General features: G+C 42.2%; 1 protein-coding gene across 9 annotated transcripts in view; it reads right to left on the bottom strand.

The window, feature by feature from the left end:
* Positions 1-19,965, bottom strand: part of KAT6B (lysine acetyltransferase 6B) — a 188,342-nt gene that overhangs the window by 31,073 nt on the left and 137,304 nt on the right. For all 9 annotated transcript variants that reach the window (XM_073353167.2, XM_073353164.2, XM_073353168.2 and 6 more), the window contains 2 exons: positions 16,167-16,328; positions 11,493-11,586 (listed from right to left, as the gene is read on the bottom strand). In XM_073353167.2, the coding sequence (XP_073209268.2) occupies positions 11,493-11,586; positions 16,167-16,328 (256 nt within the window). The remainder of the gene's footprint in view (positions 1-11,492; positions 11,587-16,166; positions 16,329-19,965) is intronic.

Below are 19,965 nucleotides of genomic sequence, written 5' to 3'. Positions count from 1 at the left end.
GCGCTGTCTTGTTGAAATGTTGCCAGCAACAGGGAAATGAATGGAAGTGCCAGACGACATATGCCATGGGAGAATGCCTGCTGTTTTCATCAGCACACTGCAATATAACTGGACTGTGTGGTTGACCATAGAAGCAAACAGGTTGGTCAATGCAGATGCTTTTTTATGAAAATCTGTAACCTTTCTGGGTCAAGCCTGCCTACTCACCCATTCTACTTTAAAGTCAACTTTGCCTATCAAATGCCCTGTCTTGACTGTTACCATGTTTTAGCCTTCCTTCTAGTTGCTTTCAATGCTACCTTTCAATCACTGAAATATAGGTGCTCTTTGGTTAGAACAGTCTTATCGTTATGTCTGAAGTGACATATCAGATTTCTTTTACCGTTCTGATAAATGCACAGTGTCCTGAAGCTCCATAAAATATGCTGAGAAATCCCCACAGGCTGATTTTCTTGGAATAATCATAAATCAACAAAACTTTTTTCAAAATTCATCTTTAGAAGAGTTCCTCTCTCTGAGCCAGGGAACTGTGGGAACTGCAGTCCACACACAGAAAGATTTTAAAACAACATTTTGATCCAGCACACTGAGCCAAAACAGATCAGCATTTTCCAAACATAAAAGAGCATGAATGCTACAATATTAAATCAGTATTGCATCATATTCTCAATAGACGGAAATAAGAAAAATCTGGAGATTCCAGCACTGCACCTTACAAAATCATGCATAAAAATTACGGAAGCTGCAGTAGCCAAGCAAATAAACAGGAGGGCAGGAACCTTTGCACAATATAGGTAAAGGCTGCTAAAAGGATGTGGAACTGTGTGGGGAGGAGAAGCTGCAGTGCCACCTCTTTCAGTCCACACCAGCACTGCAATGGTGCAGGATGACCGGATGCAAAGGCGGTGGAGTCGGGCCCCAAGCATGTGTAATCACAATGGTGCTAACAGTGCTAGTGCACTATTGCAAATGCTCATGCATGGATGCAAGATACTTGCAATGCAAAATTCTCTACTGTAGAGAAGACTGGAATAAGTTCCACAAAACCAGAACTTCAAAAAAGATCTGCCCCTAGTCCACTTCTAGCTGAACCTAGGGAGCTACAGCCAACTTGCTGCCCAGCATTTGATTAACCACTAAGCACCAAATGCTCAGCTCATGCATAGGAGTGCCCACTCTGCCGCACCAGCTGAGATCACATGATGATGATGTCATCATAGACAACCTGGAAGCCATGGAGTTGGCTGCCTGCAGCATGGACCATAATTTGTTCTACGACATACTCCTCTGGATCCACCCTAGGGCCTTCCAGCCACTCACCTGAGATCCTGTGCTGCTTTTGGTTTGATGGCCAAGGGGGAGGGGAGAATCTGTTCTCCTCCGAGCGATTGCTCATATAGATTCTAAACCAGGTGTGCGCGCGCCGCATGCACAGCCGTCGGAAAGTTTTCCCCGAGCAGCATCCGTCGGGTCGGCAGTGGAGCCCCCTGGAGTGATGCTGCCATGGTGCTCAATATATGACCCTGCCGATCCGGAGCCCTCTCAGTTCCTTCTTACCGCCTGTGACGGTCGTTGGAACGGTGGCGTCTTGCTCAGCAAGTTCTCCATGTTTCCCTAGCTTTGTTTAGAAAGTAGTCCTGATTTTTGTTGATAGTTTCTTTTGATTTTGTTGTAGTTAGTGGCAGTGGGGTTGGGGGGGGGTTACCCTCCACCCCGACTGTCTTTCTTCGGAGCTCTCATGCCCAAGTCCCCAGGATTTGAGCCTTGCAAGTCCTGCTCCAAGCCCATGCCAACAGGCAACCCCCACGACTCTTGTCTGAAGTGTCTGGGGGAGGCTCACCAAGCCGAGAAGTGCAGGATCTGCAAGGGATTTCATCCTCAGACTAACCAAAACTATGCCAAAACCATCTGGCAGACCCTGGCCTCCATTCCTCCTATGGCCAAGGGGGTCCAATGCAAAAACTTTGTACCTTCAAAGGGGTGCGACTACCTATTCATGCACCTGCAGCCCTGTTCGCTGGTGGTTGGGGCTGTGAATGAGAAGAAGCGGCATGGGCAGCAGGTCCCAGCGCCCAAGTCTAATGACGCCAAGCAGCTAGATATGTTTGGCCGCAAGGTATAGTCCACGGAGGGGCTCCAGCTCAGGATTGCAAATCAGCAGGCACCTGAGCCGCTACAACTTTAGCTCCTAGAACTCCATGCTGAAGTTCAAGGAGCTTGTGCCACCTGAGTCCAGGGAGGAGTTTGGGGCCCTTATTGACGAGGGCAAGATGTTGGCATGGACTCTTTTCAGGCCTTACTGGATGCTGCAGACTTAGCCGTGTGTACCTTGTCCTCTGGGATTGCCATGAGGCGCACCTCTTGGTTGCAAGCCTCTGGCCTGCCTCCTGAAGTTCAGCAGACACTGCAGGACCTGCCCTTTGACAAGGAGGGCCTGTTCGCGGAGCAGACTGACTCTAGGCTGCATAGCCTTAAGGACTCAAGGGTGACTATGAAGTCCCTGGGTATGCACGCCCTGGCAACCCAGCGGAAACACTTCAAGCCCCAGCAGCCACAGCAGCGCTCCTACCTTCCTTGGCCGAGGCATGACTTTTACAGGCGGCGGGGACAGAATGGCAGAAGGAAGCCCTCCAACCCCCCGTATGGGCAAGGCTGGGGCCTAACCAAACCATTGTCGGCTTCCAAGCTGGCCTTTTGAAGGGACTCCCGACGACGATGTACCAGACTTACCCCCAGATCCTTCCCTGCCCTTTTTTGAATTATCACACTTCCACCGTGCGTGGTCCCAAATAACCTCGGACAGCTGGTGGAAGCGGGATACTTTGCACAGTGGAAGCGGGATACTCTCTCCAATTCTGCTCCTATCCGCCTTCCCACTCCCCTCTTCCCCATCCCTCTTCAGGGACCCCTCTCTCACGAGCAACTTCTTATTCAGGAGGTTCGGGCGCTCCTCGCCATGGGGGTGGTAGAAGAGGTTCCATGGGACCTAAGGGGAAAGGGGTTCTACTCTTGATATTTCCTAATCCCCAAGGCCAAAGGGGGCCTCCGGCCCATTCTGAACCTGCGTGGGCTCAACTGGAGACTGGTACGCCACCCTTGACATGAAGGACGTGTACTTCCACATAACAATTCATCCGGCGCACAGGCGCTTCCTGTGCTTTGTGGTCAATCATGAACATTACCAGTTTACAGCCCTTCCATTTGGTCTTTCAACAGCTCCCCGAGTGTTCACCAAGTGTACGTCAGTCATGGTTGCCTTCCTCCGTCGATGGCAGGTGCAAGTGTATCCCTACCTTGACAACTGGTTACTTCGGGGCCGCACCAGAGAGCAGGTGCAGTCCCAACTCCGCCTGGTCAGGTGTACATTCGAATGACTGGGTTTCAACGTGAAGAAATCGACCTTAGAATTCACCCAGAGGATAGAATTCATCGGGCTGGTGCTGGACTCCGTTCAGGCACGGGCCCTCCTAACTGACTCCTGCTTTCTTGCTATCGCAGGCATCATTCAAGACCTTCAGCAATTCCTGACCTCAATAGCATGAGAGTGCATGAGTCTCCTCAGGCACATGGCTTCATGCACATATGTGACCCAGCAAGCCAGGCTCCGGCTCAAGCCATTGCAAGCATGGCTCACCTCCGTCTACCACCTGAGGCGCAACAGCTTGAATTCAGTGGTCACTGTACCGGGGCAGGTCCTCGCCTCCCTCCGCTGGTGGCTCGACCCCCGAGTGGTGTACGTGGCCTTGAAACAGCGAATCATGCCTTGGTCGAAAGGTTGGGGGATAGAAGTGGTATTGGGGGGGAGAAAGATGACTTCAACGTTGTTATGTACAAACCGGAGTGCTGCCGGGTGGCCAGGAGCATTGTCTATGATCAGCAACACTTTAAAGTCAAGTCCTTTCTCTTCAAGTTACCGCTTGACCTCCGGAATGAAACACTTGTGGAACCAATCCAGAAATAATGCTGACGTCACCCAAGCCTTTTTATTTTATTGCCAGAACACAGGCAGGAGATTTTTGTTCTTGCCTTTTAGGGCACAGGGATTTGCAGCCCTGTAGAGCAAACCCTGCTTTATTAAATGCCCAGCTGCATTGCCACAAAACAATACAGTCCCACGGTCTTTAGCTGCTTTGAAGTCAGGGGTTTGTCTTTCTGATTTTGAAGTGTAAGTGTGGTTGGGCATTTTTTTCCAGAAGAGCCCAGTCTCATCAGCATTAAAAACTTGTTCCGGAAGATAGCCCTTTTCTTCTATGATTTTCTTTAATTGTTTGGGGTAGGCTTTTGCTGCCTCTTCATTGGCAGATGCAGCTTCACCAGTAGTCTGCACGTCTTTGAGGTTGAAGTGGTTCCTAAAACTGTTAAACCAACCTTGGCTGATTTTGAATTCTTTCTCTTCAGAAGGCTGTCCCTCTTCGGTGGGAGGTTTGAACAGTGCATAGAAGCGAAGAGCCCTTTCTTGCAACGTGTTGCCATCGATAGACACACGTTTACGGTTCACGTCTTCCAGTCATAAGTTTAATGCCTTTTCAGTCTTCACTAGTCTTCACCTGGCTCGTCACCTTAGCAGTTACTGGAGCACTTGATGCCACGGCTTGACGAATTTCTCTCTCTCGAATCCTGATGGCACGGATGCTAGATTCTTTGCGGCAATATTTACGCGCCACGTTGGAAACTGACATACCGTCTCTCAATAAGTCCAACAAGGCCAGTTTTTCCTCCAGCATTGGAACAGATCGCTGTTTCTTCGGATGAGCACCAGATGAAGTAGTTGGCTTGTGTTTAGGGGCCATGTTGTATGAAAAATACGTACAGTATCTTTAAACACTAGAATCACACTCAGCGCGGCGAGATGCTTACACTATGAGAGGCACGCAGGAACTGAGACTGACTGAGGGAACAGCAGATCCACGTCTCCCATCTCACACTCACTCCGGGGCATACACTCATTGAGTGGAATGGTGGGTGGAATCGCCCACACTATTTACAGGTATCTTGTTATTTTTCTTTTTTTTTTGCTGAGCGCGTATAGTTGAATTTGCGTAAGTTAAATGCGCGTATGATGCGACTCACCTGTACTCTGCTGTGCCCAACTGGCCTGGCTCTATCACAATATATATAAAGAAAGGAAGAAGGAAGCTCCTGCCCCAGGCATATTCAGGATTTTCTCTTTCTTTCAGGAACTGCTTAAAGCTACCAAAATAACCTGCCTTCACTTACTATCACACCAAACCCACCTCTTCCAATTCTCTAAAACACACGATGTGATCTAAAGAGACAAATCACCCTACCCCAATAGAATAGGACACCATCACAATCCAGGGACAAAAAACACCTACACTGAACACAAAAATCTGTATTTATTGGCTCAAATTTTGGAACACTGGTATTTAAAGTTAGGCACCTAAATAAAAGTAGCCCGGTTTTATATGGACTGAGCACCAACAGTTTTCAAATAAATCAGGGGGAGTTAACATGATTACCGCCTCCGAAAAATTAGTTTTCTAAATTTGGATTGGGATGCCTAACTTTAACTAACCTATTCTGAAAATTTTGGTCATTGGTTTTCCCAAGACAAAATAGCATCTGACAATGAGTAACGATACTGTATTTGTAAACTGATATTTTTCTAATGGCACAAAAGTTGGAATAATGAGTAATGTTCTTAAGAGTTATTCCAAATACAAGTGAAAAACACTGTGTGGAAACTAACACACGTAATATAATGTAATATAAGAATATTTATTAAAGTATACTGGGCGCAATAAAAAAAGAACAGTCACTTGAATCTTCTTCATAGCTAATAACTTTGTACAAAACTCTTACTTTTAGAATATAAGACAAGTTAATTTTAGAGTAAGTGAATTAAAGAAAGTCAAACCAAATCTGGGTTTAAATATGAGCAGTTCTTCAATCTCAACAAATAGCTTGGAACTGGATATTGCATTTCCTGGGCCCCACCAAAATCGCTGGAGTCAAGAAACAGACTTTTGTTCTATAAACTGTGACAAAGTTCCTCCTCTACCTTGGTGGGTCTTGCGCTAATTGGTGGATTTGCTCGCCTCGGAGATTCATGGCAGCCCTCAGTTTGGCTGTTTTCGTGAACCCACAATCTAGGTCAACTCCTCCTGTGTCTGATCAGGAGTTGGGAGGTTTGGGGGGAACCCGGGCACGCCCTCTACTCCGGGTTCCAGCCCAGGGCCCTGTGGAATGCAGCTGTCTAGAGTGCCTCCTGGAAAAGCTGTGTGACAGCTACAATACCCTGGGCTACTTCGCCATGGCCTCCTCCCAACACCTTCTTTATCCTCGCCATAGGACCTTCCTCCTGGTGTCTGATAATGCTTGTACTCCTCAGTTCTCCAGCAGTCCGCGTTCTCACTCTCAGCTCCTAGTGCCTCTTGCTCCCAGCTCCTCACACGTGCACCACAAACTGAAGTGAGTGCATTTTTAAACCCAGGTGCCCTGATTAGCCTGCCTTCATTGATTCTAGCAGCTTCTTGATTGGCTGCAGGTGTTCTAATCAGCCTGTCTGCCTTAATTGTTTCCAGAAAGTTCCTGATTGTTCTGGAACCTTCCGTTTTACCTTACCCAGGGAAAAGGGACCTACTTAATCTGGGGCTAATATATCTGCATTATATCACTCTCCTGTAGCCACTGGCCCGACCCTGTCATAAAACATACATCTTACCAGGCTTTCAAAAACCAGAATGGACAAGGTGCATAATGTCGTGTTATAGAACACTTCCATTGAACTTAATTGTCACATACAGTAACACATGTGAAAAGAGATGTTGGCTGAAGGCATAATCAATTTTCATCCCTGCCATTGAAATGTCTTAATACACAAACTTCTTCCTCCTTCATAATTTGGTCTGCTCTTCCTCAAAACATACTTTTTCACTCAAGAGAATTCACAATACTGTATTCATTTTGTCTGTGGGAACCAAGAAGTTTGAACATAGTACACCTCTACCCTGATATAATGTGGTCTGCAGGAGCCAAAAAATCTTACCGCATTATATGTGAAATTGCGTTATATCGAACTTGCTTTGGCCCCCCTGCTCCTTGTCCCCTGACCGCCCCCTCCAGAGACCCCCTGTCCCTAATCACCCCCAGGATCCCACCCAAACCCCCTGCTCCCTGTCCCTTGACTGCCCCGACCCCTATCCACACCTCTGCCCCCCGACAGGCACTCACCAGCAGCGGCGGGAAGCGGAGAAACGTGGCCCCAGCCTGCTCCACTCCGCCAGCTCCCAGCCGCGGTGCTCCGCTTCCCGCCGCTGGTGAGTGCGGGGAGGTTGGGGAAAAGACCCCTTCCCCCAAGCCCCCTCCCCCGAGCGACACGGCTAGGGCCAGGGCGAGGAAAGCAGAGCAGGCTGCTCCCGGCTCCCCGCTAATCCCCCGGGCCACTCTGGGCCTGCAGGGCCCCCAAAAGTGCCCCCCACAGCTCCTGCCTCCCAGACCCTGGGGGGGGCAGGGGAGGGGCTGCTTTACCGCGTTATATGCGAACCTGTGTTATATTGGGTCGCGTTATATCAGGGTAGAGGTGTATTATACTAATAGTTATAATCAGGTTTAGAAACAATAGTCATTTCAGCTCCTCTCCCTCACTCCAAAAGCAGTTCATTCCAGGTAATCTAACAGAAAAATGCAACATGGAATAGTGGTACAAATAGGTTACTTACACATAGACAGCTGTACGTTAACAGATGTTGAGAAGAAAGGGACAGACAGAAAAAAGATAAATTGGATCCTTTATATAATTTTTTGTTATTTATTTTTATAGTAAAAACCTAAGAGATTTTCCCTTGGGCATCACATGCCAAAAATCAACCTGATCTTTCTCTAAAGACAAACTTATTCCATGAAATCTAATGTCTATACCACCCAGCAGTTTGGACAAAAGAAGTGTGACTAGCAGTGTGCACCAAAGCAATATGCTCTAACTCCCCTGGGTGGGAGCTGTGGGTGCAAATCAAAAGGTTCCTACTTCATGCTAATAAAGTCCTCTTCAAACAGGACTACATCACTGGGAACTAGGAACCTTTTACTTCGCACCTCTAGCATCTACATGGGGGAGTTACAGCACATCACCTTGGAGCGCCCTGCTATTCACACCCCCGTAGCCGGAGTGCGGGGCAGTGTAGACACAGCCTAAGTAAAAAGGTCTCCCAGACATCAGATGCTACACAATTCAAACTATACATGATTATCATGTATTTAAAAAAAACTAATAGGATGCAATCAACCAAATTATAGCAAAGTGCTACTAAAATGAAAGTAGTCCAGTGACTGACTTTCTCCTTAGAAAGTTTAACAAAAAAAAGGGTCACCTCAACAGAAGCCTGGGCAAATATAAACAGACAGAAAGTTATATGTGCAATGTTAATTTTTATAAAATGATAATCATGAGCCATGAAAAAGAGGCATTTCTGCTGTTTGTAAGCAATAATCTGCTCATTGTTTTGAGATAAGTATCTGATATATCTCTAAACTACAAAGCGGTGCAGCTGTTTCTCAACAGCATGATTCAGTGAGCTCGATTTTGATTATTTTAGGCTAAAAACTCTGCTGGTTGTCTTTATGAAGTCAACAGATATTATCAATTATCACTTCACAGAATCTGAGATACAACAATTATTTCCTGTTTCAAGGAGAGGGAAATGCTACGATGTGAGAATGTGGTAAATTAAGACATTTTAGTATTAATCACTATGTCAAACTTATAACCACTTTGCAAAAAGCACATTAGAATGAAACATTCTGCAGACCGATGTTTCAGGTAAGTGCTTCTTTTAGTATTCTATACTTTGACTGGTTTCAGAGTAGCAGCCGTGTTAGTCTGTATCCGCAAAAAGAACAGGAGGACTTGTGGCACCTTAGAGACTAACCAATTTATCTGAGCGTATTTGACTGTCGTTTTGTGTTGATATACCAGGAAGGTGAGGGTTAATTTTACCCTACTCAGCAGAATGTTAATTGGGCCACTCCACTCTGGCTAGTTGTATGTTTCTCCTCTGAGTATATGATCATTAAAACCCTTATTCCTAGAATATGTGGCAAGTAAGCAAAACTGAAAATGGAGGGAGATGACAATTGTGGGAAGGCATTAGAGGGCTACCAGCACTAGAGCGATTTAGCCTGCAATCTCACTGGAGAGTGGGTGGCAGTTACCAACCTGAGTGAAAGTGGAACCTGAATTCTAACTCAGATGCCCAGCTGTGCTTGTTCACCTGGGTAGAAGCTACCACCTAACTCAGGTGAGAGGGTTGTTTGTGTGGACGGCGGAAGATGAGGGATAAGGGCAAGACCAGGGTCAGAGCCTGGGCTATTTCCATAGTAAAGTCATACCTAAATCATCTCTGAGAATGAGAAAAATTCCAGGGCTCTGATGTACTGCAGGCTCTTTACAAAAAGAGAATTTGAACACAAACTTAAGCAGGGCTACCTCCAAAGCCCCACTGGTACCTTCAGATTAACAAATGCAGGAAAGTAAAAGGGATGGGGGAGGAGGCGGGTGGAAGACAGATCCAGTAAGAAGCATAGTGCATTGAGTTCTTGTGCCTGTCACTCCCTCCTGGACTGAATTAAATGAGAAAATACTCCCTTGTGCTGTGATCCAGCTGGATCTCACCAAGCTAAGCACGGCTGGGCCATGTCAAAGCTCACCTAACAGAGTGCCAAGGAACATCTAAGTTTTAAAGTGGTGTTGGCAATTCAGTAGGGGTCACTCTGCCCTTTGTATCAGTACTAAATCAAAAATCTAGGTGTTATTCGAGGGTGTGGGTGTTTTACTGAACGTGCTGTCTTTCAGATAAGGCACAAAACTGAGGTTCTGACCACTTGTGTTCATTAAGAGTTCAGCATCCCTTTTCATCAGAGTAGAGGTGTTAATCCTCATGCCTGAGCCAATTTCAAACTCAAGTAACTATCCTCCTAAATTCCCCCTGCTGTTCTAACAGTATATGGTATTCTTCACTTCCTGCCCTAAAATGTTGTGTAATCTAACCGCACAGTTAGACAGCTGTTGTGTTCCACTCCACTGGTGGCTGCCTTTCAATGGTGGATGAAGTGATCCATATCTATCTCACTGGGGTGTTGTGAAGCTTAATTGTTTGTAAAGCTATTGGATGAAAGGCACTATAGACACAGTATTTTTATTAATCCTAATGTTCTTTAAAGGCAGTGTGGTCATGCTGCGTAGAATGTTGCAAGACCGAGAGTATCAAAACTCTATAGTCATAAGCTATTGTCTTAGTCCTGCTGTTATACCATAAATGTGTTTTATTTGCATGTTAATCCACTTGCATGCCCCTTTGAGGCAGGAACCATATTACTAGAACCCTGTACATTTTTTTATTTATAAATTCTTCATTTTATTTTTTGGGAAGTTTGTTTTCTCATGGGAAGCCCATTGTAAGACAGGGTTGGGTCCTGCCCTTGGGGTGGGAGGCTCTGGGGGAAGGAGGAGGGTGCTGTAGAATGAGTCAGCCCTGCACTCACACTGCAGCGGCAGCTCTTCTCCTTCAAGGCTGGGCCCAGCTCCCCGCTCTGGGCATTGCGGCACACGGGGTTGCACTGCCACCCAGGTTTGGCCCAACCTACCTCTCCAAATTTGATGCTACACCAAGGGGCTCTACCTATTATCTTAGCTGCCTATGGAGCCGTGTACTCTTACAATGCTTTAAAATCATAGTGAAATCTCAATTTCCCATTTCCCCACATATGCTAACCTGACTTCTCTATCCTCTCTCTAAATGACATTACAAAGTCAGGTTCAAAAGCACAGAAGGCATTTAACTGAAACATTTACCTACAGAATTTTGTTTTGAATTTTATTGTAATTTCAAATTGAGGGTTTTTTGGTGATACATGGGTACGTTTAAACAAATTATCCTTAGGCTTTTCAAACAGGACAGATGTACAGATTTGCATAATAAAGCAGCAAACAAGGATACAACCATGAATGCCAGTTTATATATTTGCTACGAAGAGCAGAGTTTTCACTGGAGAAGCTAGGTAATGAAATTCCTCTTTCCCTCTCCCCCACTTTTTTTTTAAAAAGAAAAATTGAATTATGTTCTTTTCATAAGAATTGTTCTGCTAAAAATATGTTACAAGTTAAAAAAAATGTAGAAAGTGGAGAATGCCTTGGACTAACACCTTCTTTAGCTTTAATCACAAATAATTGCCTCTTTTTGTACTAATGAGCAGTGCAAAATGGAATGTAATTTAGACATTCATTCAGTGTAATAGCTTTGTGAGCTAATATTACTGCAGAGAGATCTATTCTCAATTTCCTGGAGTACAATAACAGAGCAGCAGTAAGTTTTTCACTTCAGGGAGCTTTTCTGCCCTATATAAATATAAATAGAAATCCCATTATCTATTGATAAAAACAACAAAGCAGGTTAAATAAAGTTTTATATGTTACTGTTTCCCATAACAACCATCAGCTCTGTGGCTCATGAATGTAAATAAAGCACTTCACTTACTGAAATCAATGAGAAACCTTCCAAATCCTTGCCTTTGATATTGGGGCATGATCATTATGCAGGAGACATTGTACTTCTGCTGGCAAAGCTTTTCCTGAGGGAAGGAGAAACAGATCAAGTATGTCAAAGCACTGCTGAAGTGGCCAATTCCCTGCACCTGCCACTGTCCTTGTAAAATATTCCAGAAAGGTGAAAAGACGTATCTGGTCAATACCAAAGCAGAATAAGTCTAAGGTATTCATTAATTATAAGGGGGAAAGTATCAATCAAATACACCCTCTAAATAATTTCTTTTTTCTATTTAACTAGTCAGCACTATAGAAATTAAACAAAATCCCAAGGACTTGCATAAACCATATATGACGGTTAAGTGCAAAATGGGGGGGGGGGAAGTCTTTTCATGTGATACTGATTATTCTGTCAGATATATACAAGGGGAAATAATATACACACACTCACCAAAGAGAGCAAGTTAGGTTTGCAGCAATTGCCATGTTAAATAACTTACTGCCTTTCACCTACATTTCATCTTCTACCTTTTAGCAAATACTTTTAATGCTGGTACGACAGTGTAACTCAAGTGATACAGTTTTTTCACAGACAAATGCATTCTCCTCTGATTACAAAGTGAAAGAAAAATGCTTGGGCCATCAGATCTCAGCATTTCAGGCAAGACAAAAATCACATGACTAAGAACATAATAGAAGCAAAGATTACACTGACTGCCCAAGACAAAGGGGAAAGCAGGCACAGAAACTGAACTAGGAAGCAGCCCTTGTAATATAGTCTGAAGGATTTTTGTTTTTTAAAATTTGGATGCAATGTAGGGGCAGTAATGTTTTTGCAGGAGTATCCAAAAATGCCAAAATCCACAAAAGAACAGTCCTGAGACAGGCCTCTTCCTGTATTTAGGAGTACTGCAATTAAAAATAAGTAACTTTTAAAAATAAAGCTAACAGCATCAAAGACCTAAATCAGACCACTGAAATCCAGGGTGACATATTCAACAGAAAGCTGCAGCAAGCATAGACTTGATAGGAAGCTACTCAGGGTAACACATGTAAGGAGATGCCAGAATAGTATGGGAATTGTCACTGTCACAAGTAGCAATAGGCCAGTTTCAAATCATACTCCTTCACTTACGAAATTTGATTGCCTCTTTGCCACATTTCATAAAAGTATCCCAGCTCCTGTGCAGATTTATACTGACAGTACTGCTTAGTCTCTAGTGTGGTCCAAAACCCCTTGAACTGACTGCCATAATATGTACTTTGAAATATTACTGTGCCCATTGCAAAGGATTCAGGGGAATTTTTGTCCACAAAAGAATACTAGGTACAGAAGACTGAAAAGAAAGGGCCCCAGTTCAGGAGAGCACTCCAGCATGTGCTAAGTCCTATTGAAGTCAGTGGGATTCAAGTACATGTTTCAGTGCTTTCCTGAACTGGTGCCAGGGACATGACAAAGATAAGAGACTGGGTGAGCTGTTGAGAAGAAGAGGGCCAAAACAATTTTTTGGGGGTGGGGGGAGGGAGAGGAACAAATTCCAGTCTTCATTTTGAATGTTTTTGCATCTCCAGCAGGTCCTTATACCTAATAAAGTTTAGAATAATGCCTCAGATAATGAATGTACTAGAAGGTATGTGCCAATCTGAGAAGTGGCAGTACTATTTTATCTGTAATCCACATACTTAGAATCATCTAAACTATGATTGATGAATAGGCCTACAAGGAAATAGATCAAAGACATATGAAATTCTAGGGTCTGAGGCAGTGCAAATTATGTCTGTCAATCTCACGGTTACTTAGGGAACGTCTACACTAAAAATGCTAGACTGGGATTCTTCCATTGCTGTCGTAAATCCATCCCCCTTGAGACGTGCTAACTAAATTAAAGACTTCTGTCAAGCTAGTGGTGTCTACAGTGGGGCTTAGGTCGGCTTAACTGCATTGCACAGGACATGACATTTTTCAATTTTGCCCTGAGCAATGTAGCTAGGTCGACCTATGTTTTAGGTGCACACCATGCCTTAGATTCTCTTCAAGCCTTATTTTTGAAGACAAACGTATCAGTCCAAAAACACCTCGGTAGACTATGCTGCTACTCCAACTTTATCACTTTCAACAGATCTCTTTTAAAAAAAAATTCTTTCAGATCATTTTTTGTTATTAAGAGAAAGCTAAAGGAAAATGAGAAAAATCACCCAATTTCCAAAGATAAAAATGATTGTATGACATGTTAGTTTGGAAGCCACTGATACACTAAACCTCTTATTTGAAAGTTGACAGAAACAAATATTGGCTCTTCTATTCCAGGAAATTCTACTTTTACCTTGCAATTAATTTTACTATAGCCTCTGTCAAGGCAATAAAGAGAAATTCCCTCTTAGCAATAATTGGGATTGTTGTTTTAAAATTCAAAGGATCACCACGAGCCAAAGGCATTGACTATGAAAATTAGTAACTTAGGGCTTGATTTTCAAAAGTTTAATGTGCAATTAAAAACTGCAAAAAAAAATTCAGGTATTTATGCACACAAGTGACCAAAGATTAACAGAAATGGTCATTTGTTACACGTGTAAATAGTAAGTTTTACCAAAATACATCTGTAAATACAATACAAATAACCCATTTTGTACAAATAAAACTGCTGAAAGTCAGGCATAGTATATCTATGCAGAATCTGTAACTAAGTGAATTATATAGAAAAAGATTTCATGTCAAATTGAACAATTATAAATCACCAGATAAACAGTAAAAACAGATTTAACTGAATACTAAGGCTGTCAAGTGATTAAAAAAATGAATCGCAATTAATTGCACTGTTAAATAATAAAAGAATACCATTTATTTAAATAGTTTTGGATATTTTCTACATTTTCAGATATACTGATTTCAATTACAACACAATACAAAGTGTACAGTGCTCACTTTATATTTATTTTTGATTACAAATATTTGCACTGTAAAAAAGAAACAGTATTTTTCAATTCACCTAATACAGTTACTGTAGTGCAATCTCTTTATCATGAAAGTTGAACTTACAAATGTAGAATTATGTACGAAAAAACTGCATTCAAAAACAAAACAATGTAAAACTTTAGAGCCTAGAAGTCCACTCAGCCCTACTTCTTGTTCAGCTAATTGCTCAGACAAACAAGTTTCTTTACATTTGCAGGAGATAATGCTGCCCGCTTCTTGTTTACAATATCACCTGAAAGTGAGAACAGGCGTTCGCATGGCACTGTTATAGCCAGTGTTGCAAGATATTTATGTGCCAGATGCACTAAAAATTCGATGTCCCTTCATACTTCAACCACCATTCCAGAGGAGATATATCCATGCTGATAACGGGTTGGGCTTGATAACCATCCAAAGCAGTACGGACCAACACATATTCATTTTCATCATCTGAGTCAAATGCCACCAGCAGAAAGGTTGATTTTCTTTTTTGGTGGTTCAGGTTCTGCAGTTTCCACATTGGAGTGTTGCTCTTTTAAGGCTTCTGAAAGCATGCTCTATACCTCGTCCGTCTCAGATTTTGGAAGGCACTTCAGATTCTTAAACCTTGGGTTGAGTGATGTAACTAGCTTTAGAAATTTCACGTTGGTACCTTCTTTGTGTTTTGTCAAATCTGCAGTGAAAGTGTTCTTAAATGAACAACATGTGCTGGGTCATGATCTGAGACTGCTATAACATGAAATGCGGGTAAAACAGAGCAGGAGACATACAATTCTCCCCCAAGAAGTTCAGTCACAAATTTAATGAATGCTTTTTTTTTTTTTAAACGAGCATCATCAGCATAGAAGTATGTCCTCTGGAATGGTGGCTGAAGCACGAAGAGGCATACAAATGTTTAACATAACTGGCACGTAAATACCTTGCAATCCCAGCTACAAAACTGCCATGCGAACGCCTGTTCTCACTTTCAGGTGACATTGTAAATAAGAAGCTGCCAGCATTATCTCTCATAAATGTAAACAAACTTTTTTGTCTTAGCAATTGGCTGAACAAGAAGTAGGACTGAGTGGACTTGTAAGCTCTAAAATTTTACATTATTTTGTTTTTGAGTACAGTTATGCAACAAAAAATCTACATTTCTAACTTGCACTTACACGATAAAGAGATTGCACAACAGTACTTGCATGAAGTGAACTGAAAAATACTATTTCTATTGTTTGCCATTTTTACAGTGCAAATATTTGTAATAAAAAATAATATAAAGTGAGCACTGTCAACTTTGTATACTGCGTTGTAATTGAAATCAATATATTTAAAAATGTAGAAAACATCCAAAAATATTGAATAAATTTCAATTGGTATTCTATTGTTTAACAGTGTGATTAAAACTGCGATTAATTTTTTTAATCGTGATTAATTTTTTTGAGTTAACAGCATGAGTTAACTGCAATTAATTGACAGCTCTACTGAATACACGTAGAACTTTTCTCAGTTAATGTAAGTCTTTTTGGGATGGATAAAGATATTGTTATTGGTTATCAGACAGTGAACAATTTTATGAGACTTGCAGGTGGGATTTCAAATTTTAAAAAATTGTCTTCATTATCTATTGAAATTACATATGCAAAAATACTTGAATAAGAAGCATAATTTTTAACAGTGGAAAAATTATGAATTGTTAATATTAAAAAGCATATAGAGATATTGCTTTACCTTAGAGAAATATCCAACTAAGTGACAGCCTTTTTCATCATTTTTTGTAAGAACATAGAAAAGGAATGGCTCAACATCATAATACAATGTTTTGTGGTCCAGAAAAAGCTTGGCTAACAAGCAAAGATTTTGGCAATAAATTTTGCTCACGTTTCCATCAACCTAAAAGAAAAAAAAAAATCACACAGATACATTTTTTTCCCCACACAACCATTATTTCTTACAACACCACCATTTTAGCATAAAATGGTATCTTGTACTTACAGTATCCGTTAAGAAAACCTGAAAGGAAAAAAACGTTAATTTCAGAATAGAAATTCTCTATTAGTGCTAATTGTTTGCATAGCAAGAATCTTCAGAAGATCTGGATTTATCAAACAATCAAGGTAAATTGATCTGATAATTGGTCCAGTTAGACTTGGTTACATCCCTTTCACTTATTGCCCTATAATCCTACAGATATGAATAGCAGATAATGCAAACATTATTAAAGCTATCTTAAGCTCTAGATCATTATTGAAGGGGCTGCCGTCCAAAAGTAGTACAGATTGAACTGCTTTATTCCGACTCCCTGAGTAGGGCCAGCAAATGGGATGTCCGTTTGGTATTATACACTGCAGTATTTTAGATATAATTAGAGAAGATAAAAATTCTACGCTGGAGTGAAGATGCTACTGAGCAAGAGAAGTAAATTTTCAAGCTAAGTACCATAATTAGTCTATGTCTGTTATAAGTATAAAGTATCAAGCTGTGATACTGATGGTTGCAGACAGGCTAGGCACAAGTGCAAATTTCTTTGATCACAATCAGTTTCTCCCTGAAATGAAGAGCAAAATCAATGTAAGCAGCAGAGTCTTTCCCCAAGATTCTTCTTCAGGGACATGATTACTTGCAACTAGAGTTCTTTGATGATAGGACCATCTGTATTTTATTTACACAGAGAGCCTTCTGGTCTATGCACAGCACCAGGAAGAAATTCCTGTATTATAATCCATTGCCAGAGTCAGTTTCTGGTGTAGGTTGGATAAGTCTCTGCTTTACCTGCTCTAAAGTGGGTAAGCACTAACCTCATATGGGTATGTGGGTATCTGGGGGTGGATCAGACAATATCTGTAAGTTATCTTAAGATAAAAAATATTACTTACGAGTTAAGAATTACTGATAAAATACTTATGTATAATCTCACATATAGTACCTAATAATTTCAGAAGTATTTTAAGCACACTCATGCAACTGACTCCCTTGTACGAAACTGGGGATTTTTTTGTTTTTTTTACACACGTGCAAGCAAGTGAAAAAAACAAATGATAAAGTTGGCCTTAATTAGATTTTAAAAAACTTGTAATGGTTAACTAAAGAAATTGCAGTTCCTCTAAAAATGTTGGCAATGAATATTGGAGTTTGCTTCTCAACTCTCCTAAAAGAGGAAGTGTCCAATTGTTATGTTGTTTCAATGGAAGATTTCCTTGATATTAAAAAAAAAATCCTAGAAACAGCCAATCCTTTAAAACATTCTATACGCTATTTTGTGAAAGAGCATTCATGTGAAGATGGAAAGGCATTCCGTAACTTTCTGATAAGACCAGCTTGTTCAGCATTTCAGTGGGGGAAAATGGACTACAATCTCAGACACCAATGTTTGCTAGACTAGAATGAAGTAATAAATTATGACAATAAGTCTCCTCTTAGATCTGTCAAAGTTTTGCAATGGAGGGAAGGCATACATAAACATAAGATGCCCTGGGGCATTTTCTGCTCCCTGGAGAAACAGAAGGAGAATAAGAGCCCATCCCCTTCTCTGTCCTGTCACGCAGGGAATGAATGTGTTCAGTCACTGTATCTTGTTCGAAGTCTGCAGAATTTCTATCAACTCATTGAGTTTCTGCAACTATCAAAATTAGAAGTAACGGCTCTAGCCAACACTTCAAGCAAACTGGAAAAGTTAGTCTTCAAGAGTCTCAGTAATCCTTTCCAAGTGTCTCAAGTACAGAAGGAAAAAAGGGCCATCTGATGAGTCCAGATTTTCCTTCCACAAAATATTCTCTCTTCCAGGGCTCTTTTTGAGAGACCTTAAGAATGCTTCAAAAAAAGAAAAATGAAGGACTAAATAAGTTTTGATGGCAGCTCACAGAATAACACTAACATAGTGGCAGATTCTCCTGTTGCCCTACTCCGTGTTAGCAGGTGTTAGAAGAACCCACTAGAGAGGAACACGTTAATCATGTTCACTGGTGACTCACTGGGAAAAGTGTGGCTTTTTATACACTGGGAAAGTTTAAGGGAGGTGGGAGTAACTCTCTGGATGAGAGAACTAGGGTGTGGCTCACCCATGACATGGGAAAACCATAGGAGCAGAAATATCTGGGAGAAAACACTTAGGCTGGGGGAAATGAGCGACTAGTAGGAGGGACACAAAGGGGGCACCAGCTAAAGGAGGGCACATGACCTCCCCACATGACTCCTCCCCGTCCCGCTCCCGTGACCCATCCCCACCCCCAGCCAGGGACCCTCCGCTCTGCTCCAGTCCCCCAGCATGTATGGAGCCACTAATGCATTCTCCCAAGCAGCCTCCAGCCATGCTGCTGGCCTGGACTGTGGGCAGCATGGCTGGAGGCTGCCTGGGAGAGCGCAGCAACTGCATGCTGCACTAGGCAGCGTGGCCAGAAGAGGAGCGGCTCTGGCCCCACCTCTTCCCTTCCAGTTCTGGCCTTGCCGCTTCATCTCCCCAGCTGCCGGCCTTGAGAGTTACTTTCCCCCCACCTCCCCACAGGTCACCATTGGCTGGGGTTGGTGCAGTTTTAATTCAGAATTTTATTTTAGTTAAGAACAAGAAATCTGTGACTGACTAGAACAAGTGTTAAGGTTTGGTTCAGTTGCATGGGGACTCCACCAGATTACACATCAATATTTCAAGACACGGAGTAGACAAGCATACCTGCAGGGGTAACAAATATATTTACACAATATGAAAGTGCTAGGTAGTGGCATCCGTGACATCCACACTACTTTGATTTTAAGCGTTTTTTAAAATTCAGAATTTCTTTTCAGTATTGCTACTCAGAAATACTTGTGCCATTCTTCTGAGAGAATTAAGATGGTCCTAAGAACCTGGAAGTCTTTTCTGCTAGTAGTACTGGTACTGGTGCTTAAGAAATATGAATAAGTAGGTTAGGGTAATTGGGTGCAGCAATGACACTTGAAGCCATGAGACAGAATACTCATTAGTTAAGCTCAAGGGTCTTTTCACAACAGAGCAATGTGGTCAAAAGTCTTTAAGAGATTAGCTCCAAAATGTCCCGAAGAATTATATTCTCTTTGGTGTAATTTCTGAACTAACTAAATTAAAGGCAGTTTACCTTGACCAGACTTGTATCAGGCTGTGGAAGTAATACCGATAGCTAACAGGTTCAGCCTGGGACCCAACACACCCCAGCAGAATGCCTCAGGAGATATTTCTCAGGCTTTCTGTAGGGGGAATACCTTCAGTTTCAAAATTTAGTGCTCCTGGAGTCCTAAATCAACTATGCAGAAAACTTAAGTGAGGAAAATGTTACCTTTGCATTTCCTATACAGCCAATAGTCTTGCTCATTGTTCTCTTCCTTCTCCAAATAATCACTGTGTCACAACTGAATGTCTATAAAAGGTCTATAAAATCATGAACCATGAATGGTGTGGAGAAAGTGAACAGTGAAGTGTTATTTACCTCTTCACATAACACAAGAACTAGCGGACACCCAAAGAAATTAATAGGCACAAGGTTTAAAACTAACATAAGGAAGTATTTCTTCAAACAACACA

This window comes from Lepidochelys kempii, chromosome 7 (genome assembly GCF_965140285.1).
Source record: "Lepidochelys kempii isolate rLepKem1 chromosome 7, rLepKem1.hap1, whole genome shotgun sequence".
In the NCBI taxonomy this organism is placed as follows: Eukaryota; Metazoa; Chordata; order Testudines; family Cheloniidae; genus Lepidochelys; species Lepidochelys kempii.
The sequence above is the reverse complement of the archived record's forward strand: the minus strand, read 5'-3'. Positions and strand labels throughout refer to the sequence as shown.